Source organism: Ursus maritimus, unplaced genomic scaffold (genome assembly GCF_017311325.1).
Source record: "Ursus maritimus isolate PB19 unplaced genomic scaffold, ASM1731132v1 scaffold_34, whole genome shotgun sequence".
NCBI classification, from domain to species: domain Eukaryota; kingdom Metazoa; phylum Chordata; class Mammalia; order Carnivora; family Ursidae; genus Ursus; species Ursus maritimus.
Genome location: NW_024426008.1, coordinates 17644094 through 17663688, shown reverse-complemented (window position 1 = coordinate 17663688; position 19595 = coordinate 17644094). Strand labels below are relative to the sequence as shown.

The following is a 19595-nucleotide window of genomic DNA, read 5'->3' as shown; positions in this document are numbered from 1 at the left end:
CCCATCCCCCCACCTCCCTCTCGACCAAATAGAAAATCCTTCACAGGAGAGCCATGGCAGTTATCCCCACGACTAAGCTCCCCAACGTGCTGGCTGTGCAGCAGCTTTGGAGAACCATGTCCTGAGACTAGAGAGAACAGAAGTCTCTAAGAGAAATGTTCTCAAGAAGTAAAATTAACTGAACATATTGAGATGAGAATTACTCAGCTGGGGAAGTTTGAGGGTAAATTAGTGGTACATTAAAAAAAGGCCTGGCATTCAGCAGATGTGGAAGAACGATCAGATTTGCTCTGCATGGCTTCGTTCCAGAGGTAGAAGGAAGAGGAATCTCTGCTCAGTTTGAGATTAAAAAAGAATGATGATTTCTTTTAAGAATGAGACAGAATTTCCCAGAAAGGTTGTAAGCTCCCCTTCTCTCTTACCACACAGAGTCAAGTAGGATCCATAGCCAGAGGGGCTATACCCATCCTAAATGGTGGGCTCTGCCTCTCCTGCTGCCAGCAAGGGGATTTATTCCAAATTAATTCTCTACTTTTTGGGGTCTTCGAGTCACTTACTCAGGTTCAGACTCTGAGGTGGGACCATCTGATTTGCTGAGTAGATGTCACGTTCCCTTGTTGCTGCTGCCGGAATATCTGCCTCTCCTTCAGACAAAACAGAAAAGAAGCAGTTGACCTTTAAAGTTCTTCCAAGTTTAAGAAACCGTGATTTCATGGGTTTTGGTCACAGATTCACACATGTTACCACAGAGGTTAGTGCGGTTGTAGCCATTTTAACTAATACCGTAGCTTTAATAATCACTTCGATATCAGTTGTAGTTGTAGGCAGTTGTAGTCATTTTAACTAATTCCATGGCTTTAATAATAATTTCAATATCAGACTTCTTTCCCTTTTTTATCTTGTAGATCACCTTTAGTTGTTCTCCAACTTAAAACCACTAAAGGTTGGAGAGGGCATGTGCGGCAAACTGTGGGTGGTGCTGGGCAAAAGCCAGCTGTCCACCTTCCAAGTGTTCTTACAGCATGGCATTATACTGGTAAATTTACCAGCATCTGGTCTGCAGTTTTACATTTCCAGAAAAGCCATTTTCTCTGTGCTTCAGAATTTATCTGACTCATGGAGATTGACTTATGCTCATTAAACCCACAAGAAAAGCCAGTATTTTAATTAGTTAATATATAATGAGAAATAAAATGTTCAAGCACACCAGTCATGTCAGCCTAACAGGGGGGAAAAAGAGAAAAAGAAAAAGGAAGGCAAACTATAATCACAATGTTGTACAGAGTGTTTGGAATCAGAATAAGGTGAGTTAGTTATAAGATTGCAATGGTCAATGGCCTCAGACTCTGATTACCTGATTAAAATAGGACTCTTCAGTTTTAAGTAAAAAATGTACAATTTAAATTACCTTGAGCCAAAAAGAGAGTTTATTAAAAGAGTTTGAATTACCACACGGAACTCTGGGAAAGTCCTTGGAAGAACTGAGCTTCGGAGACCACTGGAATCAGGACCAGGATTCTCTTCCTGTTGGCTTCCCTTTCTCCCTCCGAGGGGAGGGACTTTACATCCCATAGTTCTTCTCACAGGAAACTGACTGACCCTTCCTCATTTATCCATGGAAAGGAATCCCATGGTAGAGTCCTGATGGAATCTGAGCTGGAGGCTGATATCTGGACCTATCAGCTACGGGTAGTGATGGAGTGGTGGAGCGTGGGACAGGCTTACTTGAGATGATTCCAGACAATGAGCTAAAGTTATTGTTGGCTGTCGTAAGTCAGACTGGAGCACTGACTTTGGTGTACTGCAGCTCTGCTCCTGGAACCTCCGGAGAGGTCTGTTTATGAGCCAGGACACCTCTTCCTCAGGCCAAGAACCCATGCCTCCCTTAGTTTTCTCATCTCGCCTTCTTGAGTTTCTCCGAAGGCCATTTCCCTTCTAATGGACTTATTCTTTCATTATATTCTTTATTTGGCTATAGCCTTCAGCTGATATCTAAGAGGAAGATCTATGTTGATTTCCATGGTTTTCTTTTCAAAAGGCCATCTTGTTTCAAATCGGATGAAATATATCACTTGAAGATTTTTGCCCTGCTCTTCAGATTAAAAAGTGGGGATGGGGGGGTTATATCATATGGTTTATAACTGAGTCACTGACAGTCATCATTCAGTATCATAAAAGTTTCCGTATTGTTGAGCCACATTACATTTTCAGAAAGATCACTGAATATTTTAACCTTCCACCTTTATTTACTTTGATTCCTTGTAGTAAATCTATGTCTTTTTATATTCTAATTTTACTTTTATTGCTTCATGCATTTGATCAATTTCTCAGTGCCTACCTTGTATCAGACTCTGTGCTGGGAGGTGATAATAAAGAGAGGGAGAAGGGCCTGAGCTTGGGTGGAGTGGGTTTCTGCCTGCTTTAAGTGCATTGAGAGATGCCTTTCAAATTGGCCTGCCCAAAGCAACACTCTATTTGACTGATAATTATACCATCTGGGTCATAACTTTGGATGAGAATAAGGTATGGAAACAAGTTCACTGTCATCTATTAACCCTTAAACATTTTAAGATTATGGAATATTTCCATATGAAATACTCTTCAAACACCTATCTCCTTATTACCCAGTTATAATGTAAGTTAATATTTTTGCCGTATTTGCTTCTTATTTTTTTAGGGAGACAATTTATCATGACTTACAGAGTCATCTAATATATGCACCATATTGATAGACATTGGCTTCCAATTGTTACAAATAAAGCTGCATTGAATATCCTTATATGTGTCTTCCTGAGTATATACTATGCAAGGATTTCTTAATATTCAGAAATATAATTGCTGGCTATTAAATATATGCACCTTCAATTTTGTAAGATGTTGCCACTAGTAGTGTATGAATATGCTCATACTTTCATATCCTTATAAACATTGTAGAGATTTTAAATTTTTACCAAATGGATATAAGATGTATAAAATGGCATGTTATTGTTTTACTTTGCATTTCACTACCGAATTTAAGACACTTTTAAGATTGAATTTTTTTCAAGTATTGATTGGCCATTTTGTTTTCTTCTACTCTGAACTATTTATAACTTTAGGCCATTTTTGTATAGGATATTGTCTTTTATTGATTTCTAAGAATTTTTTATTTATTCTGGATACTAATATTATTTGACTTAATTTTATAATAAATATCATCTTTTTGTCTATGACTTCTCTTGTAACACTGTTTATGGTGTCTTTTGATCAATAGAAATTTTAAATTATAATTTAATCGAGTTATATATAAAATGTCAGATTGTAAACTGTTCTAGAAATTATGAATACACACATGTGTGTATGTGTAACATGTATTGAGTCTATAAATAAAGGAGTTATTTTATGTCCTTTAGCAAATTTTGTTAATTTTTGTCATAAATGTCTTTTAAATCTTCTGTTAGATGTATTCCTATAGGAACATTAGAGATTTTATTGCAGTTATAAATGGGACATTTCCACTTTAATTATGCTTTCTAATTTCTTGTTGCTGGCATATGGGTATGCTATTTTTGTATATTGATCTTGTATCCAACAACCTTCGTGAAACTTGCCTATTGTTATCATTTGTAGATTCTCTTGGAATTTTTAATGTAGACAGTCTTATATCTGTGGAAGATGAAAATTTTGTTTCTTCCACTCCAGTTATTACACTTATGCTTCTTTTTCTTGTTTTACTGCATTTTCTTGAATCTCCAGTACATAGAATAGAATCCAGTTCATCAAATAGAAATACTGATGAAGGACTTCTGTGACTATTTGGGAATGTTTCTGGAGAGGGTTTTCATCAGCTTAGTTTTGATTCCCATTTACTGTTTTTTTCTTACAGTAATGTTGCACTTCTCTGTTCAGTTTAAGTATGTTCAATTTTCCTGGACTAGCAGCAATCTGGTATTCTAAAGAGGGGCAATGAGACATTGAGCAGTTTTCTCAATCTCTTAGTTCAAGAGTGCCCTCTACTGTTGGAACAGTGAAGTGAACTTTATTTCATTAAAGGCATCTTTTTTTAAAGAGTGGTAGTTCTAGGACCCTTAACTTTCCCAGAGACAGCACCTTTCCAAGACTGCTACGATGGTCTTGATGCTTTCCAGGCCACTTTCTTGGAAAGCCAATGTTCACATCCTCTAGTCTCTGACTTATTCTCAGTATTTCCCCATCAGAGAAGGATGCTTTCTTTCTGGGGGTGATGCCTTCTGTGTTCCATCCCCATTAGGGACTTGCAACCCTCTCCCCTCTTCCATGTAATCCCCACCTGATTTTGCTCCAGAATGGGCTCCGGATCTGGTGCTACTGATTCTGGATTGTTCTCCCACCTACACGTAAACTGAAATTTGTAGTCTTCTCTAGCCTCTGTTATACTGTTGGCATGGGTGATTGTGTGATTTCATTTGCTTTTGCTGTTGATCTATATGGTTTTGGAGGATATATGTAAATATTTGGGCTTAGGGATCCAGGAATGTGTAACAATCTTGTCCTGACTGTGGATTTGTCATTTTATATTTGTGATTCTGTCATTTTTTTTTTACTTATATATGCTGTGTTGTTAGGTTTATTGACTTAAGATCTTCCTGGTGCTTGTTCCTTTAATTAGTAGGTAATGATCTTTATAACTAATAAATTTTGACTCAAAGTCAATTACATATTATATTAATATAAGAACACTAACTTACTTCCAGTTAATATTTTGTGGATGTGTCTTTTTATATGCTTTTGCTTTCAAATTTTCTTCGAAAATAATTTTATTCTAGGTATAGAATCATGGAGTTGTACTATGTAATACACATTGACGTTCAGTTGAATTCAAGAAATACTTTCACTGATGAGTTTAATTCTTTACTTTCATTGTCATTGCAAAGATTTTTATTTTTATGATTTTAATTTGATGAGCAGAAGTGATTTTCCTTTCTTCCTTTTATTCTTCTCCTTTCCTGCTTTTTTATTAGCTTGGTCTTTTAAAAGAATTTATTTGCTAGTTTGAAAAGTGTATTCTAATTTTTGTTCTTTTAGTTGCTGGTACTCAAACTTGAGCGCGCATCAGCATCACGTAGAGGGCTTGTTAAAACACAGACTGCTGGGCCTTACCCCCAGGTTTCTAATTCAGCAGATTGGGGCTGGGTCCCGTTGTTTGTATTCCTAACAAGTTTCCAGGTAGTGCTAATACTATTATTTTGGAAACCACACCTGGTTTCTGGAACCGGTGGTTACCACCAGGTAAAATATTAGCACCTATACCCAATAACCATTCTGAGTTCGCCTTCCTTGTTATTTTGGAATTCTTTTACCTGTTAAATTCTCTTTCCCACCAGCATAGCCATGCATTAAAATGTTCAAATTTCCTTGTGCCCAATATTTTTAAGTGTGCAATTCTCAGAGGAGTTTCTTTGATTGTCTAGTCCCATAATATTGCCAGAAACAGAAGTAGGGCTTTCTAAAATTTATATAATTATTTCTCGTAAGAGAACAATTTTTCTCCCACCTTGAGTTCCAAACAGAGAAGCTTTTTTGCAAGTTTCTCTGGACTGGTGGCTGGAGTTTCTTTGGTTTCTTTTATATGAGGGTACGGACTTCACAGGCTCCTGGCTATAAGTAGGAGTTTAGCTCTTTGCCTCTGTGAACCCAAGGCCACATCTCGAGCCCTTCATATGCAGTTCAAACTCCAGCTTCTAGCCTTGGCACATCATCTTATGGCTTCCCATTCTAGTGAGTATCCTCTTCATTTCCGGCACCTTAGGGTTTCCCTTTGGAGCTTAGCTGTGCTTACAGACTTGGGGGAGGGAGGATGTATTTATTCAGCGTTGCTATGTGTTTAATGGGGTGGAAGTTGGGAAAGCTATATAATCTCAGTCCACCTGGTTGTCTTCTCTTATCTTTTTCAGTTGTCATCTAGCAGAGAACATGGGGCATAGGGTCAAAAAGGGTTGAGGGGCAGAAAGTGGGTGATAAAGAGAATCCCACAAGTTTGGAATGCACCGAAGCTCAAGGCCTTGGGATTGGTAGCCTATCATTAGTACAGGAGAGTAGTAAGTGGTGCTGAATTGGAAGTAGTTGAAGGAAGGGCATCCTGTGGTGGTAGGTAATGTTATAAACAAGGTCTGGGACAGTTGGGGGTTTTAACATTTTTATTAGGGCCAATCTTCCTTGAAACGTTTTTATTTAATGTAAAGTATGTAACACTAAACATTTTGAATATCGTTCTTTTTGGAGTCGTTCTTCTCTCAGATACTGACTTATCCCTCTTAGGTGTGCATCGACCACATATGCTGAAGAGTGTGCTCCACCATATGATTACCAGCCACTTGTGAGTATAAAATGGCTGAAAAGCCTTATTCTGATACTTACTTATTTATGTACTTCAAATGATTCTTTACATCTAGTGTAAATAGTCAAGCTTGGGAAGAAAGGACAAATTGCTGAGATTTATGATATTGTACATTTATTTAGAGATATTAGCTATTAGTGAGAGTCAGTGGAATGTTTTATGGTTATGATTTAGTTTTGGAAGTTTATAGATTTCAGGAAGAAAATATTGCAGTGTCCAAAATGTATTAGTCATTTTCTTGTCTTATTGTCCTTTTCCCTGAATTCAATTTATCTGGAATAAAAACCTACCTTTCGGGGCGCCTGGGTGGCACAGCGGTTAAGCTTCTGCCTTTGGCTCAGGGCGTGATCCCGGCGTTATGGGATCGTGCCCCACATCAGGCTCCTCCGCTATGAGCCTGCTTCTTCCTCTCCCACTCCCCCTGCTTGTGTTCCCTCTCTCGCTGGCTGTCTCTATCTCTGTCAAATAAATAAATAAATTCTTAAAAAAAAAAAAAACCTACCTTTCAATTCATTTGTATTGCATTGACATGTAAAAGTAAGTGGTGTAATTTAGCTCTGGGAGATGTGCGTGTTGATAAAATATGTCCAGTTTATAACTTCATTTTACTTGTACTTAAAAAATTAAACAACAGAAACAAAATAAGGCTGCTTCCTCTTAGTTTTGTTATGGAAGTCTTGACTGGTACAATAGGTAAGAGATTTAACTATAGAAAAAGAGGAGGAAATAAAGTCATCTTTATTTTCAGAGAGTATGATTATCTTCCTAGGAGAACTAAGATATTAAATTGAGAAGTAATTAGTAGAAATCAGACCATTTAGTAAGGTGATTGAATACAAAATAAGTATATCAAAAATAATATCTTTGCTTCATATCAGCACTGCTTAGTAAACTGTAAAAGAAAAAAAAACACAAATTACTGTAGCAACACAAATTTTAAATACTTTTGTGAAGAAAATTCTAAACCAAATAAAGATCAATAAAGAAGAGGTGGTAGTTTGTCTCCAAAGATGGTGGACTTTCCACAAGCCACTTCCCCACAGCAAGGTGAATGATGTCCCCTCTTTTGAATCTGAGCTGTCAGGGAACTGATTTGATCAATAGAACATGGCAACAGTGACACTATGCCAGGTCTAGGCTAGATTGAAGAAGACTGCTTCCAAGTCTTGGAGCCCTGAGCTTCCATGTAGGAAATCGAGGCACTCGTCTGGAAGGGGAGGCCATGAGGAGGAGCACTGATGAGCTTGATTCATGAGTGAGGAAGCCATGTTGGATGTCCAGCCTACTTGAGCTTCAGCTGCTCTCTGACTGCAACCCATGAAAGGTTCCAAGAAGATAATAATAAATTCCATTAAGTTTATTTTAACAAATGTACACCCAAAGATAACTGATACAGAAATCTTGACTACAAGGGAATAACAACCATTTTAGGAAACTGGAAAACTAAATTAATTATGATTAAATTCATAAATTTAATAATTATATTAAAAATGGATTTTGTTTTCCATTAGAACTCTGAGATTATAAGAGTTATTTGAAATAATAAACAGATGAGAATAATCAAAAGTTTTTGAAACCAGAGTAAAACCAATTTAGGGAAGTATAGGATCCATGACCCTATGTTATATGTTATAGTCTTATTTATTTTTTCTCATCAAAAAAGATCATTCAAACCATAAAGAAAGCAAATATGGTAGCTTATAGATTAATACCTAATTGGTAATATATATGTATTATATATTATTGGCAGGAAAATTGTTAAGACACTAGGGAAAGAGCAAAGGACAATATATAGACAATTTATAAAGCAAAAAATGTAAAACTAGCTAATACAGGGAAAAATCCCAATTTACAAATATTAAAAGATGTGAATTAAAACAATAAAAATTTTTTTTTGCTAATAAAATTGGCAATATTTTAAAAAATAATAATATTTAATGGTTGAAGATGGGATGAAATGAATACTTTCATCTGTTGCCAGGAAGACTGTAAATTGTTTTAATCTTTCTGGAAAAGAATTTGGCAATATGTATCCAGATACTATTTGATCTCATAATTTTCCTTCTAAGAAACTTCCTCAGAGAAAAATAACTCAACTAGGGATAAAATTTATATCCAAGGATACTCATCACAGAATTATTTGTAATGGCAAAACTTGGAAAGTATCTAATGTTTTAGTATTAGGAGTAGTTCTATTAAATATGTTGCAGTTGCACGATGAGTTATTTTGTAGCCTTTATAATGTCCATAAATGGTTCTTAGTGTCCTGATAAATCTTGATTTAAGGTTAAGAAAAATATTAAGATACAAAATTGTATGCATATAAAATTTATTATGTTAATATAATATGTAAACATTATGTATGTATAAACTATGCAAAAATATAGAGGAAAAACCAAAGAAACTGTCAAAATGCTAGTAAAGTTGGCCATTGGATGGTGAGATTCTAGGTGAGTTCTTTGTCTTTACACATTTTAGAATTTTCCAGTGCAACAAGCATGATGGCTTAAAATCAGAAAAACCAGAAGGAAACAAATATATTATTTAAAAATGCAGTTCAGGTCCATTTCCTTATATATACAGGATCTGGCTGCATCTCTAAACAAAAGGTAGTTGCAAGACACATAATTAAAAACCCACAAACTTTTAAAGGACTGATTTCTCCACAAGCATAAAGATAAAGAATGTGAGATGTATTCTCAGGGTGCATAAATCATTGGCCATTGTGCTGTATATTCGTGCTTTTAGTTTTTTTAACATTATTTCTAATATTTCTCATGTTGCTTGTTTCCACACTAACAGCACAGCATGCCCTGGCCGTTATTTGGCTTATTTAGAGTTTTGTTCACTCACTTCCAAGTTCCTTGCCAAAGTAATTGATGTTGAGGCATGTTTTTTAGCACTGCTTCTAGCGCCCCCATTCAATGAATGCTTACCTTGTTACATTGTTATAGGGTACAAAAAGAAAAATTTAGATTATAATGACAGCAAGTGGTTAAATAACAGTAGAATAGTGACTGAACTCTGACATAGAAGTTACTGTGCACATAAACAAGTGTATGATTCATAAAATACTGACAAAGAGAATATTTTTTTCTTGCTAGAGACTTCACCATGTGGACTTAGCATAAACACATTACACCATTCTCAGGCTACAGCCTTTGCAATTATGCAATTACTGAAGAAATCCTAAAATACTGGACTCATATTTCAAATGTTTTGCATGAACTGAAACTATTAATTTTTATATTATCATTTCTTTTTTTTTAAAGATTTTATTTATTTATTTGACACAGAGACAGCCAGTGAAAGAGACAGCCAGTGAGAGAGAGAGACAAGCAGGGGGAGTGGGAGAGGAATAAGCAGGCTCCCAGCAGAGGAGTCTGATGTGGCGCTTGATCCCAGAACGCTGGGATCACGCCCTGAGCCGAAGGCAGACGCTTAACGACTGAGCCACCCAGGTGCCCCTATATTATCATTTCTTATATTTGTTTAATTGATACTTGCATAAAGTGGGATAGCATTATAGGAATTCTAAAGTGAGTGCAAGTTATCATCCCATAGCTCTAGACATGAGTAAATAAATACAGAGTATTAGGAAGCTATGAAATCATTTTCAAGGAGAGAAAAGGAAGAGAATTGCAAGCTCCGTCCTCAGAAGTCCACCTCTTAAGTTGGATACTTTTATGGCTCACCCCAATTTCAACGAAAGATACCTTCTCTTAAAAGCTTCCCCATCCTTCTCCCAAAGAACCAAAATAGAGGAAAATTTAGAGAGAGCGTACGTTAGATGATTGGTCCAAGGCTGGCTGTTTAAAGAGTACAGAAGCTTTTAGGATAAAGGACAAGTGAGCTGAGTTTGAAGATGGAGAGTTGACCGAGCACAATCAGGATGAGTAAGGAAGAGAGTTAGTTCAGGCAGAGAGTAGCAAACTCAGGAAGTTGAAGGGTCAGAGGAATGAGAATGTCGAGAAAAAAAACCAAGCATGGCAATAGTGAAGGGGTGAGAGAGCTGGAAGAATTGGAGGTAATGAGCAAAGGGGATATACTGGAACTTATTGGAATTTCAGATGTAGAACAATTCAGGAGAATGACGGAGCCCAGGATGTGGACATGGGACTGAATTTCTATAATGGAATCAAAGCCATTGACTTGAGAGGGTGAAAAAAGTGGTAAGCCAGAGTGTAGGCAAGATTCTAAATATGGCTGTTGGAAATCAACCTACAGGACAGCAGGAAAGAAAGGTAATGCCAAGGACTGAGTCAAATGACCAAGCCCTCAGTGGGAGCATTTTGGAGCCTAATAGCTCCTTCCAGTCATGCAGCTGCCATTTGGGTACATCTGGTTGGTCATTATCAATGTGAAGTATCATTTTGTTTTCCTAAATAGAGCTGCCTATTGAATGACCTTTCCAAACATATGGGTAGCTTGAACCCCAGAAATGTTCCATGTCTTACTTAGTTCACTCAGAGACAGAAAGCTAAGGAAGTTTTTAATAGAGAATTATGTTTTAAAATTGGTATGTGGGGCACCGGGGTGGCTCAGTTGCTTAAGCGTCTGCCTTTGGCTCAGGTCATGATTCCAAGGTCCTGGGATCCAGCCTTATGTCAGGATCCATGCTGAGCAGGGAGTCTGCTTCTCCCCCTCCCCCCCCCCCCCCCCCCCCGCTTGTGCTCTCTGGCTCTTTCTATCTCTCTGTCAAATAAATAAATAAAATCTTTTTTAAAAAAATGAAGCTGGAATGCATTCCAAACCAACTTTGAGGGATCCCTGCCATGTGGCACAGTAGGTATGAAAAGAGGCTGCGTCTCTAACATTGTTCTCTGCAGCAGCAAGATGACCTGTCCTACCACTGGGGCTCATTGCACTGGTACAGATATAATATTGTTAAAATACTGATATTTCTGTGCTTATTGGTTTGCTGTCACCTTGAGTTCCCCAGAACCCTGGCCCCTGAGTAGCCCCAGCCCCTTCCCTAGACTCCCAGGACTCAGGACTGCATTATGACTTTCCTAGACCCTTAGGACCTTTGCCATTATGGGCTCCTTCTTCCATTAAAAAATAAAACAAAATATATTGTACAACTGCACTGGTATAAAGACAAATACAATCCAAGTTGGATCATATTCACTTTTGATGGCAGGGCGTGGATTTAAAAGCTTATTAAAGAAATATATTTCTTTGGCTGTTTGTCTTCTTGCCTATTTATGACTGTATTATTATATTTTATGGTCATGTTATATGACCATGTTACTGTTAACCCTCTTGAAATTATTACCAATGTACCAATGGGTGTTATTACACAGAACAAAAGCATACAATACTCATTTTTTTCCCTGGGAAATACTTTTGGACTCTTGTACCCTATTTTGAGCAAAACTTTCTGTATAATAGCTACCATCAGTTGCTGCCCTAAGATCTTAATGAATATTAAATGGCCAGCAACATTTCCTGGCTTAGCTATGAGTTTCTATGTTTAATAGAGTTAGTTTTTCAAAATGGCATCTGCATTTTTTATTACGGAAAAATATATGTATTATAAAATTTACTATTCTGCCTTGTTTAGTGTGGAATTTAATGGCACTAAGTACCTTCACCTTGTTACTAGATTCATCTTGAAAATTCTGATTTTAAAAGAAATGAAAACATTTTTTTGAGCTCCCAAATGTACCGTGGGCTCTAGGCACTAGGCCTCCTGTGCTTCCTGGTTGAGTGGGCCCAGACTGGACCTTCTGGAAGTTTAATACTTGCCCAACCAGGGGCCTCTAGGACTTGCCCAGTCTGAGTGACTATACTGATTGATAAATACTTTTTTTTTTAAGATTTTATTTATTTATTAGACAGAGATAGAGACAGCCAGCGAGAGAGGGAACACAAGCAGGGGGAGTGGGAGAGGAAGAAGCAGGCTCATAGCGGAGGAGCCTGACGTGAGGCTCGATCCCATAATGCTGGGATCACGCCCTGAGCTGAAGGCAGACGCTTAACCGCTGTGCCACCCAGGCGCCCCTGATTGATAAATACTTTTGAGTATTATCCCAGACCAAAATGCATCTTGGCTGTGAGTCAGAGGTGGACAGCAATCTTTAAGAGCCCTTTGTTGTTCAGTTAGGCTCATTCACATGCAAGAAAACCCCCAAAGGCTGGAATTGCCTTTAGTTTTCTGCTTCCTAAGAAGGGATGTCTGTCTACCAGGGTCCTTAAAAACAAGAGAAGAAAAAGAATGACTTGCTGAAAACATCCAAAAGCTAAGACAGAAAGTGAATCTAGCACAGATTGGGGGTTCTGTAGGAAGCATCACTTCTCTGAACTAAATTAGCTTTGATTCCCTTTTCTTTTTAGAATCCTCTCTTTGTATCTTTGCTCCATTCTGTGCCCCCATGATCTTCCATAATTTCATTCCAGTATACAGTCCTTTTCTTTTGCTGGTTCTCTTTTAAAAACATAATAGCATGCAAAGTTGTGTCATCTAAATTGGCCACGTGGAATAAATATGTATAAGCTTTTAGTTCAGAATGAAGTGTACTTTTTTGACTAGGTAATGTCTCAGGTCCTAGGATGTGTTTTCATGACTTTTATTTTACTATTTTCCCTGAATCTTAATATATCTACTGTTTAATTTTCTCTTTTTTGTCCTGTTAACATTCTAACTCAGTATCTACTGACAAAAGAATAATGGCCATTTGCTGAATATCCTTGTTTATCTCATTACATTGACTATTGGCTAAAATTAGAAAGAGTTTTAGATTATTCTACAAATGAGGTAGGGGTGGGAAGTGAATTTGGAGAAGAGGGAAGGGGTCATGTGGTTCTACCTAATATTTTTTGATTGATGTCAGGGTGTTCCAAAATACTGCTATTAGCTAACCATAGAAACAGCCCTCTATTGCTTGGGTTCAGAAGGAAATGGTGGCCTTCCTCAATCTAAAATAATGCCTGAAAGATCTCATTGTGTAGTATATGTGTGTGCTGACCTTATACATATACACGTAGATTTGATTTTGTACCTTATAAGCAAAACAGTTCCAGTTCTGAGTCTCATGGTATTCTGCCAGCGTTAAGGGATCACATTTCCTAGTCCCCAGTTTCAATTTTAGGACTTGCTGGCAATTGTTCATATAGCTCCACAGGATTCACAGCTTTCCCAGGCTGGGATACAAGAGGATTTGCCTTATTTGGGGGACTATATAGTTGCTAATAGGTAAGAGGAAGGAAGGAGGGAAGGAAGGAAGGAAGGAAGGAAGGAAGGAAGGAAGGAAGGACCTCTCTCTCTCTCTCTCTCTTTCTCTCTGTCAGTATATATATGTACACAGTTGACCCTTGAATAATGTGGGAGTTAGGGGGACTGACCCCCCACACAGTAAAAAATCCACATATAATTTTTGACTCACCAAAAACTTAACTACTAATAGCCTACAGTTGACCAGAAGCCTTAATGATCACATAAACAGTTGATTAACACACATTTTGTATGTGTATTATATACTGTATTATTACAATAAACTAAGCTAGAGAAAAAATGTTATTAAGAAAATCATAGGAAGAAAAAATACGTTTACAGTACTGTACTGTATTTATTTTTAAAAAAATCTCTGTAAAATTGGACCTGCACTGTTCAAACCCATATTGTTCAAGGGTCAACATTTGTCACAAACATGTAGAAATAGAACAAATAGGAGATAGATATGATGGATAGATAAGTAGACATCCTTCGTATCTGTCTACCTATTTATCCGTCCATCTGTCCATATCTATCCATTTATCTATTTCTTATTGGTTCCGTTTCTCTGGAGAACTCTCAGTAATATAGACAAAATGATCTTTATGGGTTCTCTGGTTCTCAGATTTCACTATTTACGTATTTGAGGTGATTTGATTCTCTTTCATTGATCCTGTCCCATCCTAATAGTATTTATTTATGATCAAGTAATCTTTTTGATGAAGGACCTTGGCAAACATTTAATTTGAGTCTACTTGAAAATTAGGAAATGAGTATTTTAACTCCTGCTCATCTCATCCATCACTAACAGTTGAGAAATTGTGGTCTTAATTCTCAGGAAGCTCAGATTTTCGAGTATTTTTCGTTGTTGTTGTATCCTTTTAGTAGAAAGAACCCTGTTTTCTTTAAAACTATACCTTCATTTTATATTGCCTTCAGTAACTAAGTAATATGATCTCCTTTTGTTTCTGCATCAGATCATAAAAGCTTAGTTCTAATTTCTTTCTTTTAATTATGTTTAACTTCTAAGATGAACACATTGGCTTTTGTAAAGAAGAAAAAATCTTTAAAAAATGTGAACTCTGGGCCTCAATTTTATAACTAACGATACCATTATAAGTATAAAATAGTGGCAGGTATCCTCACATAATGTAGACTGAGGAAAAAAAATGATATTTATTTTTTCTATGATTAAGATGATAGGACCAATAAAAATTTGTGCATAAAAAAGAAAAAAAATGTGTCAGTAGCTAAGGTTTAATACTATATTGCTTATTTTTTCATGCTGGCCATTACTAAAGTTTGTATGATATTGTTTAAAGTCAGCTTATTTTGTGAAGTGATTGTTCATATAGATCTCCATATTTTTCTTTGAAAAATAAATAAAAAACCAGACTCATTAATGATATAGATATTTATATTTATATCCACAGCCTAACCTGCCTTGTACTTTCCATGACTATTTTCCTTTAGTTGAATACCCCTTCTGGTTACAAATGTTTTTCCTTTGTAAAATTTTATCAAATAAAAAGGCACAGTAAATGTTTCTTAGATACATAACAAAAGTATACCCAACTGGTAACATGTATGTTGTTGCTGCATTTGCCAGTTACTCTTAGGTCTATAATGTAGTCACTGGAAGAAGAAAAGAGCCAATAGAAATGAAATCATTTTTAAGTAGTGAAGAAGTGAATGTCTGAGATGCCTATCCTCCATGATCCCTAGGGTTGGTAAAGTAGATTTGGCTGTATGGAAATTGTCCTTTTTCTCCCACATCACTCTGCATGTGTGTACAGAAGACAACCTCGTTAGGGGACGACAGGTCTTCAGTCAAGTGCATGTAACAGCTAAAGAATTTTATACCTTATGTATACTGAAAATAATGAAATGAAATCTCACAGTAATCTACCTATATATTTATTTACTACCCCATCCAGTGTGACATTCACATAAATAAGCTTGCTGCCTCAAATACCTTTTGAAGACTAAATAAAGTACCCCGAACGAGCACACTTACAGGCATGCTAGGGAAGAATGGTCTTTGCTGTATGAATGCCAGGTGGCTAATAGCTCTCTGTAATGGTGGACGCAAGGTTAGTTCACAGTGACTGATTTGGCCAGGAAACAACACATTATGCATTTTTATGGATGATCTGGATGAAGGAATTGAGACTATGCTTTCAAATTATCATATAACATTAAATTAGGCAGAGTTACTGATGTTCCAGACAGCAGGCTGAAAACTGAAAATGACCTTGAAAAATAAAACTATAAAAAATAAAAGATCCCAAAGAAATAAGATGAAATCAAATAAGACTAAGTATAACCAAAACTGGGTGAGGACTGAGTGCACAGTTGACTAAGAAACAGCCATGGCATTTTATTCAGAAGAAAGTTCAGGAGACAGCGGTGCTCAGAGTAAGAATGTAGCACTCAGGGGACAATGGGGAGGGGGGTGGGAAGGGGATGGGGTTCTAAGAACAGGCTACCTGCCTCTTAAAGCTACGCTGATACATTTTATTGATATAGGTAGTAAAACCATATGCCGTTTGTCCTTCATTATGACAGAAGGTCAAGTGGGGAGCCCACTCACCAAGAGGACCTTCCTGTAATGTCCTGACCATGTCTGTCCATGATTTGTTTGAAAGAAGAAAGAAGAGAAAGAGAAGAAAAGGAGGAAAGCTTTCTTAACCTTAAGGCAGATTTTCCCCATAGTGATTCTCTTGCTGCATCTTTACCGCTTCCTGTTTCTACAGAGCCTGTTTGCCCTCAGCGTATCTTTCTCTGTCACTCTTTTTCCATCTTTTATCAGCATGTTTCATTCGACTTCCTCTGTTTCTCTGAAACAGCCCTGTTTGTCTTTTGTCCGGTCTTGCTCTCCATGAAGTTTCTTTGGAAGTGGGCACTTGTTGGCTACCACTGCATTCTTCCACCTCCCTCGACCTTAAGAATCTATGACATTGCCCACTTCATACCTCTCCTTCTCTGTCCTTCATGGCTTCTTTATAGACCCAGCCATGAGTGTCCATAAGACTTGGGATCTGGAACTCTGTGCTTCTCATTTTATGCAATCTCAGAGAATTCATCCACTCCCATGGCTCCTCAACCATTACCTTTTTGGGGTAATGTATTTTATATAATTTCCAACTTACAGGAAAGTTGCAAGAATAGCAAAAGGAGCTCCCATATAATCGTTACCCAGAGTCACCAATTGCTTACCATTTGAGAGTAGGCTGGAAACATTGAGCCCCTTTGCCTATAAATAATTCAGTGTGTATTTCCTAAGAACAAGGACACATAGCTATGGTAATATTTTCAACCTCAGGAGTAATTGATGCAGTATAATTATGTAACTCACAGTTTGTATTCAGTTATCATCCATGGTCCCAATACTCTTCCTTAGAGCTATTTTTCCCCAGCCAGTGACTACTACTGTGCGTAGGGCACTAACCTCTCTCCAGGCCATCAATTCCACAGCACCACCTTTCAAAGATTTTGTACTGATGTCATCTCACGTTAAAAATGTCTAAAATGTGACTCATCATTTCTCTCCTATAACAAATTCTCCCCCGTCTCCATGTCTTTCTTATTCCTTTTTGTGGTTTTAGAACTCTCCCAGCCATCCAGATTTGAAGCTATGGATCATCTTTGCTTCTTTATCCCCAGTTGGCCTGCTAGGTCCTCTAAGTTCTTCCTGTGAAATGTCTCTTCCAGTCTGGCTCTGTGTAAGCCCTTGCACACTGGTACCCACCCATTCCACACCTCAGACAAATTTTTCCTGTGATCTTCTTCTACCTGGAGGGCCCAGAAAAAGCTCGTAGTGATTATCCTATCTTAAATAAATGTTGTCAGCACTCAGGGTCTGTGTAGCACCAGAACAGTGAACCAGCCAACAACAATGTGTGGTGATTCACATAACTGCTTCTATGGACAATTTCTAAACATTTCTTCCCACTCCCACTAAATAAATGTTGAACAGACATGTAAATATTATGTTAGGGTGTGGGAATACAACAACTGTCTGCAACTCACATGTGCAGAGGAAAATTGTCTAACTGATAACTGGCTGCCTTTTTGAGCCCACTACCAGTAGGAAAACATTAATCCTTCAATCCATTTAGAGCTTAGTTTGATTCCATAATTTAAATGGTTCCTCTAGGAGGTGTTCAATCTTCCTTTAAAAAACTTTCATTTTCTCAGAGATCTTCCATCCTTTGTTTGCAGAAAAGAACTAACATAGTAGAACTGAGCCGGTTATCTGTTAAAAAGCCTGCTTGCAAGTTGGCCCTTGGCTAGCATCTAGAAACTTGACTTTTGGGATTCGAATTCCCTAATGAGAGAGGCTCATTGCACCTAAACCGTTTGTGCAAACAATATGGTTCACGTTGAACTTGTGGGAGTCTGGAATTCTGGTATTGCAAGGCAACGAGTGCCTCTATGACCAGCCCCCAAGAAAAACCTTGGCCACTGAGGCTCTAATGAGCTTCCCCAGTAAACAGCATTTCACAGTTCTTTGCTGGGGTAATTTAATGCATCCTGTGTGACTCACCAGAAGACTATTGGAAGTTTGTACCTGGTTTCCTCTGGACTTCGGCCCATGTGCCTTTCCCCTTTGCTAATTTTGCTTTGTATCCATTTGCTGCAGTAAATCATAGCCACAAATACAACTATATTTTGAATCCTGTGAGTCCTCCTCGCAAATCATTGAATCTAGCGGTAATCTTGAGAACCCCCAACACACCCTACTTTTCTCCACATGGCAGATTGTTATTTTCCCCAAATGGATGAGCACATGTGGTCATCCCACATGCTCTTGCAGTGTGATTTTGATACTCTTCCCATTGAGAGGCAGAGTCCTTATCACCTCCAGTAGAGCTGGGTGAACTGTAACTGCAGTAGAAGTGATACAATGTGACTTTGGAGGCCAGGTGATAAAAAGCAGTGTAGCTTCCTCCTGGTTCTCTCTGTGCCATTGTCATTCTCAGAACCCAGTCACCATGATGTGACAAAGCCCAAGTAGGCCCACAGAGAGGACCTGTGTACTTGTTCCAGTCAACAGCACAGCTGAGGTCCCAGCAGACAACCAATGTCAGCCACCAACTGGAGTGAAGGATGTTTCTAACCCCAGCCTTCAAGTCACTCCCAGCTTTTAGGACTTCTCTGCTGAAGCCTCAGACAATGTGGAGCAGAGGGATGCTGTCTTTGTATACCTCTTCCAAATTCCTGACCCAGAGAGTCTAGAAATGGGTATTGTATTGTACTGTTCCCTGTGGGTTGACCTGTTACACAGCAATAGTAACTATGACTCTAAGACGGCATCCAAGTATATGGAGAGGGGGAAGTGACTTAGCATCCTGATGCCTGCAGGCAAGAGTAGGATTTTTGTATGTGCTGTTGTCTGCCTCTTCTGGGCTCTGGGATGGTGTCCCTAGTTTACCTGGCTGCTCTTTTCCTTGCTGGAATTGATGGCTATGGTCTGTGGATGTTGAACTGTCGTTCTTTTTCTGTTTCCCCCCCTTCTCTCTGGGCTAGGTTGGCACCCAGATGGCTTGCTTGGGATAACTCAGCCCCGTTCCCACTTCCATAGGTATTGTAGACCTCACAGAAGATTTCTGTGACTCCCATCAGCCCCACATCCAGTGTTTGGCTTTGCAGCTCCTGTCAGTAACTCCCTTGCAGACTTGCCACAGGATGCCAGAAGTGATTCAGAGTCTCCCTCTGCCTGAGAATGCTGCTCCACCAGCCTGGGTATGGTTGTACTCCAGGCAAATGAAAGGGCAGCTTGAGATGCTCAGTTTCAAGTTCTCATGAGGGATGGGGAGCTCCTTAGTCTTTCTGCCATTACTTTCATTTATCTCATGCACTTCTCTCTGTACAGGTCAGAGGGACCCTGCCTGACTAAAGTCTTGGAAAGGGAAAATTGGGAAATACGTTGGCTCTTTCTCCCGTCCTGCTTTTTCCCTTTTCCCTTATTTTCTCATTCCTATAATTCCCCAGACTTTTCCTTTTCTTCCTACTATCCAT

General features: G+C 38.2%; 2 protein-coding genes across 4 annotated transcripts in view; both read left to right on the top strand.

Moving 5' to 3' along the window:
- CUNH9orf135 (chromosome unknown C9orf135 homolog) overlaps positions 1-19595 on the top strand; it is a 77912-nt gene that overhangs the window by 53725 nt on the left and 4592 nt on the right. Inside the window, exon 5 of the mRNA XM_008690945.2 lies at positions 6277-6334. Within this exon, the coding sequence (XP_008689167.1) occupies positions 6277-6334 (58 nt within the window). The remainder of the gene's footprint in view (positions 1-6276; positions 6335-19595) is intronic.
- Positions 6275-19595, top strand: part of MAMDC2 (MAM domain containing 2) — a 278192-nt gene continuing 264871 nt past the window's right edge. For 2 of the 3 annotated variants that reach the window (XR_005831848.1, XM_040620255.1), the window contains exon 1: positions 6275-6334. The gene's annotated coding sequence lies outside the window, so the exon portion shown is untranslated. The remainder of the gene's footprint in view (positions 6335-19595) is intronic. The other variant, XM_040620254.1, reaches the window with a different exon arrangement.